Here is a 14380-nt window from a genome sequence, read left to right on the forward strand (position 1 = left end):
ACTTAGAAACAGGGCATTTTATAGACTTTTCACTGCATGTGAATAATTTTCTTGATAAGGATCTTTGTTTTTCTGTTTTCAAAATTTGAAACCCCCATGGAATTTGGCTTTTGTGAAATTGATACCACATTAGTAAAATATTAAATGTGATCCATATTTAGCAGAAGAACTATAATGTAGTAGTTTTTTCTCAGCGTATTGCTTTCCAGGTGGGCTGAGTTGTCATGGAAACGTGAGGTCATCAAGTCAGAGCTCAAGATAACTTTTTGGGCAATTGAGTTTTTACTCTAGGGTTTCTATTTTAATTGGGTTATTACATTTTTCATTGGGTAACTAATATTTTTTTTACTCATCTATTCATCAGTCTGTTGGCTTTTTCACAAAATTAGTGAACATTTTAAGATTTAAAAAAAGTTAAATAATGTTTTAGATGTATATAACTGTTCTAAATATATAGGCTTGACCAGGAAAGTAAATTAGCTGGTAATTGTGTTTTGTAAATTCTCCTGTGTACGCATGCTGAAAAAGCTTCACTGGGTATTTATGCGATACATTCACATTTGAGTATTTCATTTAATGCATGAGTTTCTGTACGCAAGTTGATTGAAAGTAATTGGGTTTTGACTATTTTGGGGGTGGGGTGGGGTGGGGGGTGTGTGGGTGTGGTATTTCACACAAATACGCAGCTTATCTGTAGCTTTGTCCAGTGCATCATCTTATCATTGCGACCCGTGAAGATCCGGGATAGAATAGGTCTTCAGCAACCCATGCTTGCCGTAAAACGCTACTATGCTTGTCGTAAGAGGCCACTAACGTGATTGGGTGGTCAGACTCGCTGACTTGGTTGAAGCATGTCATCATTCCAAATTGTGTGGATGGATGCTCATGATATCAATCACTGAATAGTCTGGTCCAGACTTGATTATTTACAGACCGCCGTCATATAGCTGGAATATTGCTGAGTGCGGTGTTAAACAATAAACCAACCAACCAATCATATCATTGCATTCTGAGGTGATGGCACGGAATACTATGGGACATTACTGGAAACTTTAGTGCCAATAAATATTGTTTGTTTTCAGATTTGTGAGTTACTGTGTATTTGATGCATGGAAATGTAATAATTTGAAACCTCTGATTAGCAGGTGATGTGTTCTTATCCCAGATTTTGATTCTTGGTTGCCAGCGCCGTATCCATAGTGATGGTTTACCAAAGTTGTAAATGTCTCAGCAATTGTCCTGAATATAAGTGGAGATGCTTCGATATGAAAGATATACATACTCTTTAAGACTCCCTCACTTGTGTTTGTGTATAAGTGTTTCAAGTTTGGCATGAAGAAGACCACTTTTTGACTCCCAGATCCAGAACCATGTCTCATTCCTGCACGAGGAGTTCCTCAAACACCCGGCATTTCCACGGAAAGCCCTGGAAGCGGAATTTGACATGTACCATGGGCCCTGGGGAAAGGTATGTACGGTGGAAACGTCAACTTTTCGCTCTTATGACAGTCTGGATTAGCCAGATTTTCCTTGATGAAAGAATGTCATAAGTTCGGGACAATAGTTTTGGTCCAATGTTGTCAGAGGTATGGATAAGTCTGGTTTGATAGATTCCACTGGATGGTAGGGCTGGTATTGGTAAACAGATTGTATTTCTATATATTGGGAGCTGAAATGTTTGACGATGAGTGTACATGCAGATCCTATTTTCTACCTCATAAAGAAAGTTTTACAATGTCAGTGTTGACTGGTCAGTTGTCACCATTTTGTAGTGATGAATAAAGGGGAGAAAAAAACGTGAGAGAGAAATTGCTTCCATGTTTTTTCGGTTATGTCAGTTTCTAGGGAAACATCATTTGTGAATGAATCTGTGTAGATTTTAGGTTAAACAATAAAAATTTGGACAAAACTTGTTATATAATTGTTTACCCAATATGCAATATTTACAGGAATTAAATAAGTTATCCATACATTGTGTCTACTTCGTGACATACAGGAACACGGAAAAAGTATTGCAATATGTGCTGTTTCTAAAGTGCAGTATTGGTATTACACTGCAGTCCTACTGAATAGATGGGGGATTTGTCCTGTAGTGACAGAAGAACAAGTTATGATTTTATTGTAGGTTGAGCCATTTGTTGATGTTCTGTCATGTTGTGTGTGTATTTACAGGAACTGTACGGGATGGACACACTACACAAGTACACTTGGACAAAGGTGAATAGATGTGTTGTGTCTAACTTTGGTACAGAATTAGAGAAGTTCAGAAATGCATGTGGTGGAAGTCATTAATGCATAGATTAGCTCATCATTTAGCTCATTTGGCATGTGTTAGGTAGAAATAAAAATGATAATAGTGAGTGAGTATGGTTTTATGCTGCTTTTACCAATATGCCAGCAATATCATCGCAGGGGACACCAAAAATGGGATTCACACATTGTGCCCATGTGGGGAATCGAACCTGGGCCCTCCCCTTGACTACCCAAAGCTTTATGCACTAGGCTACCCCACTGCCCCTGATAATAATAATTCCGGGGTAGAATAGGTCTTCAGCAACCCATGCTTGCCGTAAAAGGTGACTATGCTTGTCGTAAAAGGCGACTAACGGGATCGGGTGGTCAGGCTCGCTGACTTGGTTGATGCATGTCATCGATCCCAATTGGGTGGATCGATGCTCATGATATCAGTCACTTGATTGTCTGGTCTAGACTTGATTATTTACAGACCGCTGTCATAAAGCTGGAATATTGCTGAGTGTGGCGTTAAACAACAAACCAATAAACCAACCAACCTAATAATAATATTTATAACAATAACAGCGTGTGTACTGGGGATGTGGTAGTTGAATGTGCTCTGGCAATAGGTTAATTTGGATGTTCCATACTGAGCACATAATCTGAGTCACTACTTTCTTTCTCAAAATATCACAGTATTGCCGGATTGAATTCAAATTTAACTGCTATTGCCTGATTCTGTATCAAGCAATGAGTGCTCATCTTTCTACGTTTTCTGCAGCTTATGACGAAAATGTTCGACTCCATGTCACCTACCTTTGCCTGGTCCAATGATATGCTACTGTTCCTCAACGTCATCAACGGCACTATCGTGCTGCTGTTTGAAGACACGGCCATCCTGCGCTACTGTCTGGCCTCCCTCATCAACACCTCCAGGCACTTCAAACACATCTTCTCCACCAACGGGTAAGTTATACATCTTCTCCACCAACGGGTAAGTTATACATCTTCTCCACCAACGGGTAGGTTATACATCTTCTCCACCAACGGGTAGGTTATACATCTTCTCCACCAACGGGTAGGTTATACATCTTCTCCTACAACGGGTAGGTTATACATCTTCTCCACCAACGGGTAGGTTATACATCTTCTCCACCAACGGGTAAGTTATACATCTTCTCCACCAACGGGTAAGTTATACATCTTACATTGGAAGAGTCAGTGTTTCAGTACATCCGAGGGGTGTCACGAAGTGCCTGACTCATGATATGTAGAGCAATACATTTGACACATGATGTATGGTACATCACCATACGCAATGTGTACTTTTTGCATGACTATTTCATGCCACCTGGATGACGGAATCAATTAATACCCGTGAAAATCCAGGTTAGAATAGGTCTTCAGCAACCCATGTTTGCCGTAAAAGGCGACTGCTTGTTGTAAAAGGCGACTAAGGGGATCGGGTGGTCAGGCTGACTGACTTGGTTGATGCATGTCATTGTGTCCCAATTGCGTGGATCGATGCTCATGATGTCAATCATTGGATTGTGTGGTCCAGATTTGATTATTTACAGACCGCCATCATATAGCTGGAATATTGCTGAGTGCGGCGTTAAACAACAAACAAACAAATGAATCAACTACACCAGAGTGTGAGAGTCATGTTGTGTTGTGTGCTTCAGGTTTCTCTACATTATGCCGACTCTACTGCGAGTGTACAGCAACAACCAGCCCAACCTGGTGCTGAAGAAAGCCATCCACTTTGTGTGCCGCCAGTTCTACATCCTCCACAGAAAACCCTTCATACTGCAGATGTTTGGCAGTGTGGCCCCGATACTGGATATGACCTGTGCCGCGGGAGGCATTATTGACTGTAGCAAGGTGAGTACACATGGGTTCATCTTGATGGGGTCATCATTGACTGCAGCAAAGTCAATACACATCGGTAGCAATGTATGTTTTTTTAATATTGCTGAGTGAGGTGTCAATCAAGAAACAAAACAACCAATGAACCCTACAATGTATACTCACCAACCATACATGTTGGTTAATATATGAAGAATTACTAATATTCAAGAGATATGTATTTGGCTTTGTGCACAAACGAACATACTGGTATGTTGTGTGAATGGACGCTCATGAACTCATCACATGTGACGTCATAGATCCATGCCTCAAGATGCACCATTTGTATTGTGCAGGGTTAGCGTGTATAGTTTGGAAATCACGTGCAGCATATCGTGATAAGAATAAAGACACTTTGTGGTAACATTTGACTGAATGTTAGTTTTGTCATTAAGTGGTACACATTGGAAACATCTCTTCTTAACGTACACACTTCTCTATATGTTTGTATGGTTCACATTTCTGCCGCAGGTCCAGCCCAGTTCCTTGTTCAAGCTGCTCCTGGCTCTGGAGAAAGACTGCCCCGACACGCTGGGCACGCTGGACCTGGTCCGAGGAGAGAAGCCACTCAAGGCTCTGGTAGGACACGGAAGTCAACCGACAGTTATAGCATGAAACAAGTGTCATAGTGAATACTGCTTTTGTGTAAAACTGTTGCTCGGAAGTTGTATCATCAATCTCAATTGCGTGGATCGATGTTCATGATGTCAATCACTGGATTGTCTGGCCCAGACTCGATTATTTACAGACCGCTGTCATATAGCTGGAATATTGCTGAGTGCGGCGTTAAACAACAAACAAACAAACGGAAGTTGTAGGTGTTAAATTTCTGGGTATATTTGTATGTTATACAAATGATCTGTTAGTTTTTACCCCAAGAGAAATACTTACAAATACTCTGTGGGAAGTGTATGTTTAAATTGTTCTGTAGATTTTTTTAAAGGGCAAGATTTCCAATTTTGAAACAACGAATTATCTAAAAAATGATCTGGGTGTTGGCCCAGATAAACTGACATGGATTGAAAACACATATTTAAAGTTTTGTAATGCTTGGCAAACTGACCACAAGAATCAATTCAGTTGTTCTGTGTTTGTGTTTAAATCTTATTTGATGTGTTTCGAGATGGACTTGAGCACAAAATACACATCCTGAAAACAGGATTATACACTCTTATTGTGTGTCAGTGTAGTTATGTGCAGACGTTTGATCTGTGTAGTCTCCTTCACTGAAGCACATCAATGACAAAATATGGTTATTTCAGAAAAAAAAACTTACAACAAATTAAAGTTTTCTTTTGGGCTGCCTGTATGTGGAACAAGTATAGGTTATGTAATATGAATCATATTTTGAAGGATTTTTGATCCTTTTCTAGATTTGTCTCGTCTTTGTAGGATTTCTGCTACGAGAACGACTCCGACACCTTCAACATGCTGGATGTGATCAACATGTGCATCACTGTGATCGCTTACTCCCCGGACTCCTTCCGCAGCGGCCAGATGCTGGTGAGATGTCTCGGTCATGTAGTCACGCAGTTGGGACTCGGGTATTGTAGGGATTAGGACAGGGATAATTCAGGGTTTGACCGGGACAGAGCAGGGGTAGGTTTTAAAGGCTTTACACTTGAAGTAGACCACTTCTACATGTGCAGAGATGTTAACTGACAGTGTTGTGTTAAATGGCAGTGTTATGTTAAATGACAGTGTAATGTTAACTGACTTATGTTAACTGACAGTGTTATGTTAACTGGCAGTGTAATGTTAACTGACAGTGTTATGTTAACTGACTTATGTTAAATGACAGTGTAATGTTAACTGACTTATGTTAACTGACAGTGTTATGTTTACTGACTTATGTTAACTGACTTATGTTTTGTTTACTGACTTATGTTAACTGACTTGTGTTGGCGGACATTGTGATGTTAACTGACTAAATGTTATCTGACTGTTGACTGACTAATGTTAACTGACTTATGTTAACTGACTAAATGTTAACTTCAACTAAATGTTATCTGACTGTTGACTGACTAATGTTGATTAAGTGGTATTAACTGACCAAAATGTTAATTGTCAGTTTTATGTTAACTGTGTGGCGTTAACTGACATTGTAATGTTAACTGGCTGTTCTGTTTGCAGACTGTGCTGGAGGTGTTGGTGCCCCGGTACCTGCAACATCTGAAGCGAGAGACAACTCAGAGAGACAACCCCAGCGCTGCCCGTGCCGAGATCTCTCTCATCTCCAGCATCGCGTCCTCGCTCCGATCCCTCATCAGCTGCTGTGAATACTTCACCAGGTACTCTCTCTGTAATAAATAGCATAATTACTGTATCCTGTATTTTAGATGTCATCACACAATAAAAAATCTTCAGATTTTCGACAGAAGTCTTCTTCACTGTCAACTATCCATAATTAGTAGTAAAAGTAATAGTATCTTGTTGCCCAGTACTCATGCATGTGCTCAAGGCAGGAAACCCCTCATCGTTCCAATCATCAGCTAACCAGATGCAGATTATTGGGGAGGTGGGTGGGATTACTCCTGATGTTATTTAATATAGTATTTGGTTATTAAGGAAGAGAATTGATGGATGCAACTTCTGTATGAGGAACACAACGTTTCGGAGTATATGCTTACACCTTCATCAGGTGAATTTGTCATTGCTCAGGTGTGTCCCTTATCAAAAGAAGTTGACATCCATAAATTCTCTTCCTTATATGTATCACTTCTGAATGCCTTTCAAAGACGTTATAAATATTGTTTGTTATACCCCGTTTTGAAACTGTTGAGAATTTCTGGATGAAACTTGGTACACAGATCAGTCTGGTTGTGAACTGGTGCCTTTTGATGAGTTTGGAGGTTTTTTTTGTGTTAAAATATATTTAGGTTTCATGACAACAAGTTGGACTTATACTGAAAATGAGGGTAGTGCTCATTTCTAGAGATGAACTCTAAAACCCTTGAATATTTCTAGATGAAACTTGCTATACAGATCAGTCTAATGGTGAACTGGTGCCTTTTGATGATTTGGGATTTTGAAAATTACTGAACACCACTATTGTTTTCCTCACTGAACTGAAGGAATCCTATGGCAGTGAACAAAACAATTTGGGTATACGGGCCAAACTCCATTTCCGAAATGCACCAGAATGATTTCTCCAAAGCCCAAATAGCGTTGGCATCTCTGCTACTATCATCGTGTTTGTTTTGTCAGGAACATGAGCATCCCCCAGCGCTATGTGGAGGCGGTTAACACCAGCAAGCCCGTACAGAATCACAGCGTACACTCCCTCACGATGGACGACAGGGAGGACTCCCATGCCAGGTAGTTAATGAATCTCAGACTTTCTCAACTGCTACGTTCAGCCTCCCTGTCTGATGAGTTAGGGACCTGTCATATATCAACAAGCTTGGCGGACATCTAGTCTTCATCCACAACAACACACAAATGTCTCACATTTTCATTCTCTCCTTTTCATGACCCTCCCTAGTTGCCATGGTAGTTTGTTATCGTGACAGTAAAAAGATATTATTGTTTATTATTTTTTACCATAAAATAATTGTCCATTTATCTAGGATTCCAAACTATTTTCCTTTGGAAGGCAAATTGGGATCAAATGAAAAGCTGGATTTTTTTAAGTTCTTCTTTTCTTGAATTCAAATTTATTTTATTATTATATTCAATGTAATAAAAATATGCATTGAGACCTTTTCCTCTATATTGGTCCTGGAATCAGTGTATTCCTACCTGATTATGTTCCTTATTATTAGAGATTTCCTCTTAGTGTCAATGTGAGTGACTGAGAGAAAGTGTATATGTATCATTTAGATATTAACCAAAGAAACAAATTACTATTGATGATGTAAGCTTCTTTGTCCTAAAGGTAAATGGTTTTGATATGTTGTCTGCAGCCGTTACATGGAGGAAGGTCGCAGAAAGGCCTTCACCCCTGACCCTGAAGACCTTGAACTTCGCACTGAGTTCAGGAAGCCGCGGGATTCCATTCTATCCATTCTCGCGGAGTTCTACACGACAAGCGTCAGTCGACTGCGGGAACTGAGGAAAATCCTGGCGGACCCTAACTTCAGAACCCCCGACTTGCTGGACCACAAGACACACAATGTATGCACAGAAAGTCTTATTTCTTGATTAATACCTCCCTGTAAGTCCCCTGTTTCCAGACCCAACTGGACTCCGTATGGAGATTCCGGTCAGAATAAGCACTCCATGCTTGTCTCTCTCTGGAGATTCCGGGTCAGAATAAGCACCCCATGCTTGTCTCTCTGTGGAGATTCCAGGTCAGAATAAGCACCCCATGCTTGTCTCTGTGGAGATTCCAGGCCAGAATAAGCACCCCATGGTCATCTCTCTGTGGAGATTCCGGGCCAGAATAAGCACCCCATGCTTGTCTCTCTGTGGAGATTCCGGGCCAGAATAAGCACCCCATGGTTGTCTCTCTGTGGAGATTCCAGGCCAGAATAAGCACCCCATGGTCATCTCTCTGTGGAGATTCCGGGCCAGAATAAGCACCCCATGCTTGTCTCTCTGTGGAGATTCCGGGTCAGAATAAGCACCCCATGCTTGTCTCTGTGGAGATTCCAGGCCAGAATAAGCACCCCATGGTCATCTCTCTGTGGAGATTCCGGGCCAGAATAAGCACCCCATGCTTGTCTCTCTGTGGAGATTCCGGGCCAGAATAAACACCCCATGCTTGTCTCTCTGTGGAGATTCCAGGCCAGAATAAGCACCCCATGGTCATCTCTCTGTGGAGATTCCGGGTCAGAATAAGCACCCCATGGTTGTCTCTCTGGAGATTCCTGGCCAGAATAAGCACCCCATGCTTGTCTGTCTGTGGAGATTCCGGGCCAGAATAAGCACCCCATGCTTGTCTCTCTGTGGAGATTCCGGGTCAAAATAAGCACCCCATGGTTGTCTGTCTGTGGAGATTCGGGGTCAGAATAAGCACCCCATGCTTGTCTCTCTGTGGAGATTCCGGGTCAAAATAAGCACCCCATGGTTGTCTCTCTGTGGAGATTCTGGGTCAGAATAATCACCCAATGGTTTTCTCTCTGTGGAGATTCCTGGCCAGAATAAACACCCCATGCTTGTCTCTCTGTGGAGATTCCGGGACAGAATAAGCACGCCATGCTTGTCTCTCTGTGGAGATTCTGGGTCAGAATAAGCACACCATGCTTGTCTCTCTGTGGAGATTCCGGGTCAAAATAAGCACCCCATGGTTGTCTCTCTGTGGAGATTCTGGGTCAGAATAATCACCCAATGGTTTTCTCTCTGTGGAGATTCCTGGCCAGAATAAACACCCCATGCTTGTCTCTCTGTGGAGATTCCGGGACAGAATAAGCACGCCATGCATGTTTCTTTATGGAGATTCCGGGTCAGAATAAGCACCCCATGGTTGTCCCTCTGGAGACTCCCAAATTATTAGTTGAACAAACTGAAGTGAACTTAAATAGTTCTGGCATAACCCTTATGTTAAACATGATGTTTTGTATTTCGATAAAGAACTATTCTGACGGCTATGGAGGCAATTAAAGGTCTCAGGATAAGGATAGGGAGGCAGATTGCCTTTTGTTTGGTATCCCAACCATGGGGTTTTGGAGGTGGTGGGTTAGAAACATTCCTTGGCACTAACTGTGAGTTTGCCGAATAAGAACTGCATAAGATGCTACTCACTGATGGGGACATTTATTAGGGTTGTACATTTATCATATTGCAGACGGTAGTTGAGTGTACATAAATTGTATGTGATTGTTGTGATTTGTTTATCCAGAGGCTGGCTGAAATCGCCCACACGTTGCTGAAGCTGGCGCCGTACGACCCTCTCACCATGAGATGTACTGGCCTACAGAGGTGGGTACCCAATCAAACTCTCTGTCAGGCCACAAAAACCAAGTATTCGATTTACATTCAGAATTTTAAAAAATTTGATGTGCGCATTTCTGTTTTGTGTTTCAATTATGTTTGTCCAGTTTGACATGATTATTGATTAATGTTATCAATATATACTACCTGTGAGTAGAACTAAATGAACAGAAGAGGATTCATTGGTATTGTTAGAAACTAAGAGTTTTTGTCCACTAGTCCTTATAATGATAGCATATAGCAAAACCCTTAAAAAGGGCCAAGTTCTACTAGTCCTTAGGATACCTTTACTATTGGGCAGTTTGGTAAGGACTACAGGACTAGTGCCAATTTCTAATTGGTTGTCTGGGTGATGGAGTAGCCGAATCGTTAAGGTTTTCGCTCGTCATGCCGAAGACTCACGATTATCCACATGGGTACAATGTGTGAAGCCCAATTCTAGTTTCCCCTGCCATGATGTTACTGGAAACTTGCTGAAATGGCGTAAAACCATACTCACTCACTCACTCACTCATTTGCTGTGTTGTCAAGGGAACTAGCAGGCAAAGAAACAGCTAATTACTGTGTAGATTTATCTCCCTTAGATCCACCTGGATGTACTGTTCGATAATCGTACTTTCAGCTTTTCATGTTGAAATGTAGCTGAAATGCTCTTCAAGGTTAATCAGCCAGTTCATTCACATAGACATTGTACTTGGGAACCCTGAAGGGATTCGGGGCTATGCTGGTTGTAAGATCTTTGACTGGGTGGTCGGGCTTGGGTGATTTCGTGTCATAGTACCCTGACGATGTGGATAGTTCCTCATTATATCAATCACTGTATTGTCTATTCTTACTAAAAGGCGACTAACGGGATCGGGTGGTCAGGCTCGCTGACTTGGTTGATTCATGTCATCGAACGCAATTGCATGGATCGATGCTCATGATATTAATCACTGGATTGTCTGGTCCAGAGTCGATTATTCACAGACTGCCGTCATATAGCTGGAATAGTGCTGAGTGCGGCGTTAAACAACAAACCAACCAACCAACCAGTCTTACTCAATTATGTACATGCCACTGTAATATAGGTAGAATACTGTGGCATGAAACAACAGACAAAGAAAGCATTCATAGTGTCCCTGGCATGGCATTGAATGAATGCAACATGCTTTGAATCGATAGTGATGCGTCCTCTGCCTGACAGGTACATGGCCGAGATCCTGCCTTCCACGGACTGGTCCCAGGAGCTGATCCGCCCCGCCCTTAACCTCATCCTCCGTAGGCTGGACAGGCTGTTCACCAAACTCTCCAAGAAGCCTGCACTCAGGGTAGGATATAGTCATCATTTCCTTGGGACTGTAAAGCATTCGTAGTATTAATATATTACAGAAAATACATTACAAATTATATTTCAAGGAACAACATTGCCAGTTGTTTAGTCTACTTCTTGACCTAGCTACAGGCAATGTCGTATTTCCAACCAATTAATAATCAAATTATCACTTATTTTTAAGTTTTACAAATTTTGAGGATTTGTGGCAATGAACGTAAGATGATATATTTTCACCAAGATTCTGTTTCCAGAGACAGACAGACTGGGAAGCTGCGGCGAATATTCTTAAAGGTAATGATGTACAGAGTGTCTGTGAGTGCTGTTCTCGTAACTGGAATTTCTACTGAAAATGCCAACTTTCGTAGATTCTTACACCGTAATCAAGCTAAAGTCATCCTTTAAGTTGTACATTTTCTTTTTACTCACTAACTTCTAGAATGCCAATCAAACATCTGATGTGAACCACAAGGTCAAGGTTCAAGGTCAAGGTCCTGCACCATGACCGTGGAATATATTTATTTTATGAAAAAAACATAATCTAGAAATGCATACAAAAGCAAGTCTAGCCAGCTCAAGCTAGCTCTATTCCTCTGAAATCAGCGTAGGGAATTTTTTTTTTTTTTTAGAGTCAAGAAGGATATTGTGTAATATAAGATTTCAGAGACTAAATGTTAGTCTAGGTCAAGGTTAGCAACTATGAATCTTCACCACTCAATTTTTGTGTCACTTAGTGAAGGTGAGCTTCTGTACCTCTGGTACTCTAGTTTGTTTGGTTGAAATAATAAGACACACAATATGATGTGTTGACATACTTTGTTGATATACCATGAAGGTTTAAAACTGTGTCAGTGCAGCCTTGTGGCACTCCAGCTGATCTGTCTGTATCTCTATCTGTCTCTCTGTAGGTGTGTACCTGACACTGAGGAAGTTCCTGTACATCGCCCACCTGCCACACCTCAAGGTGAGTGAGCCATGTCCACCTTCATCTCACTGTTGATCCCGCGCGGCAGAATCCATTATATTCTAGGGGTAATGGGAATAGATCAGCACATTGGGAACATGTATCTTGTCGAGCCCTAGTATCGCAGCAACCAACATGCAAGTCATTGAATATGGTTTGCAATATTGTGATAATGTTTAGCCATTCTTAAGAGTGACCACCACATTATGATCAGAAGCAGATTGAGTCTATCATTGGGTCACATGTCAACGGGGATCTCCATGCACAGTCCAACCAACTCGGTGTTCAGCAGGAAACTTGACCATGGCACGTGTTGTGGGTTTAGAACTCGACTCTCACACAGGTTAAACACGTCTGTGCTTACCAGAAGGTTCTTGCGTTTCGTCAGACCAAGGAAAATTGCCAAATTGTTTCGTGTTAGTCTCCAGCTATGAAAACCCTGTTGACCATTTGTTGATCCTTTGTTGACGCTTTGTTGACCCTTTGTTGATACTTGAGATGAGGTGAAAAGGGGGTTTGAAGTCATGTGCAAGAATATGTCACGACATGTAGCGACATGCATGCACGTGTGTGTGTGTCTGCTTGTACTAGTCCGGACTAATGCCGATTTTTTCAAGTGCTAGCCCACTGGGATACCATGCTGCAGTTTAACATGAATACCCCACTCAGACTCTGAGTTGACCAGGCCTTGTTCTAGCCCTGTAATGCTGAGTGCCAGGCAGGGGTAACAGCGAGTACTATTGTTTAACGTCTTTTGGTATAACGCTTTTGGTGGCCGCTCTACCACTAGACCACGTAGGCAGTCCTGTTGACATCATGTACATGGGGTAAAGATGATAGAGCAAAAGACTGTTGACAATACTGAAATGAACTTTGGTCTCGTTATGCTCATAAAGTAATGTATGAATTATGGAGTTGCCTCCCCTGAAAACTGATCATAAGGGACCCATTCCAAACTGCAGTCTTAGCACAAAGACAATCATAAGTTTAAGAGTATGGGAGTTGTGGGGTTTGATTTCCCAACATGGGTTCATCGTTTCTTGAGCTTCCTGTCATGATAGACTTTGAATATTGCTAAAGGGAGCCCAAAATGCTCTCCCTTATCCTAATGTATGAACTGACATGAATGTCGACACTTTGATCCCCGCAGACCCTGGTGAGTGTCCTGATCAGCATCCTGCTGTCTGGGTCCAGCTCCTTCTCCAGCATGTCGGACAACTTCCCCAGCCAGCACGGCAGCCATCGCAGTGAGCACAGCACCAGCCACATCGAGATCCCTGCCTTATTCTGCTCCTCCGTTGTCAAGCTGGTTGCTATGCAGATGCAAGCTCTGGGAGTAAGTAGCTGTGATGAATATGAAAGGATCTGTGATGAATGTGGGTTTGTTCATTTGTTTTGTATTCCTACTTCAATCTCACACTGCTCTGTATTTCGGCTTCAATCTCACACAGCTCTGTATTCCTGCTTCAATCTCACACTGCTCTGTATTTCGGTTTCAATCTCACACAGCTCTGTATTCCTGCTTCAATCTCACACAGCTCTGTATTTCTGCTTCAATCTCACACTGCTCTGTATTTTGGCTTCGATCTCACACTGCTCTGTATTTTGGCTTCAATCTCACACAGCTCTGTATTTTGGCTTCAATCTCACACTGCTCTGTATTTTGGCTTCAATCTCACACTGCTCTGTATTCCTGCTTCAATCTCACACAGCTCTGTATTCCTGCTTCAATCTCACACAGCTCTGTATTTCTGCTTCAATCTCACACTGCTCTGTATTTTGGCTTCAATCTCACACAGCTCTGTATTTTGGCTTCAATCTCACACAGCTCTGTATTCCTGTTTCAATCTCACACAGCTCTGTATTCCTGCTTCAATCTCACACAGCTCTGTATTCCTGCTTCAATCTCACACAGCTCTGTATTTCGGCTTCAATCTCACACTGCTCTGTATTTCGGCTTCAATCTCACACTGCTCTGTATTTCGGCTTCAATCTCACACAGCTCTGTATTCCTGCTTCAATCTCACACAGCTCTGTATTCCTGCTTCAATCTCACACAGCTCTGTATTCCTGCTTCAATCTCACAC

General features: G+C 41.8%; 1 protein-coding gene across 1 annotated transcript in view; it reads left to right on the forward strand.

The window, feature by feature from the left end:
• Positions 1-14380, forward strand: part of LOC139459877 (protein unc-80 homolog) — a 112246-nt gene that overhangs the window by 68984 nt on the left and 28882 nt on the right. Inside the window, exons 34-47 of the mRNA XM_071241591.1 lie at positions 1361-1468; positions 2173-2217; positions 3017-3201; positions 3921-4119; positions 4615-4722; positions 5536-5646; positions 6277-6434; positions 7351-7461; positions 8049-8259; positions 9926-10005; positions 11204-11327; positions 11584-11623; positions 12238-12293; positions 13444-13629. Coding sequence (XP_071097692.1) covers positions 1361-1468; positions 2173-2217; positions 3017-3201; positions 3921-4119; positions 4615-4722; positions 5536-5646; positions 6277-6434; positions 7351-7461; positions 8049-8259; positions 9926-10005; positions 11204-11327; positions 11584-11623; positions 12238-12293; positions 13444-13629 — 1722 coding nt within the window. The remainder of the gene's footprint in view (positions 1-1360; positions 1469-2172; positions 2218-3016; positions 3202-3920; positions 4120-4614; positions 4723-5535; positions 5647-6276; positions 6435-7350; positions 7462-8048; positions 8260-9925; positions 10006-11203; positions 11328-11583; positions 11624-12237; positions 12294-13443; positions 13630-14380) is intronic.

This window comes from Haliotis cracherodii, unplaced genomic scaffold (assembly GCF_022045235.1).
Source record: "Haliotis cracherodii isolate W230 unplaced genomic scaffold, xgHalCrac1.p SCAF_13, whole genome shotgun sequence".
NCBI classification, from domain to species: domain Eukaryota; kingdom Metazoa; phylum Mollusca; class Gastropoda; order Lepetellida; family Haliotidae; genus Haliotis; species Haliotis cracherodii.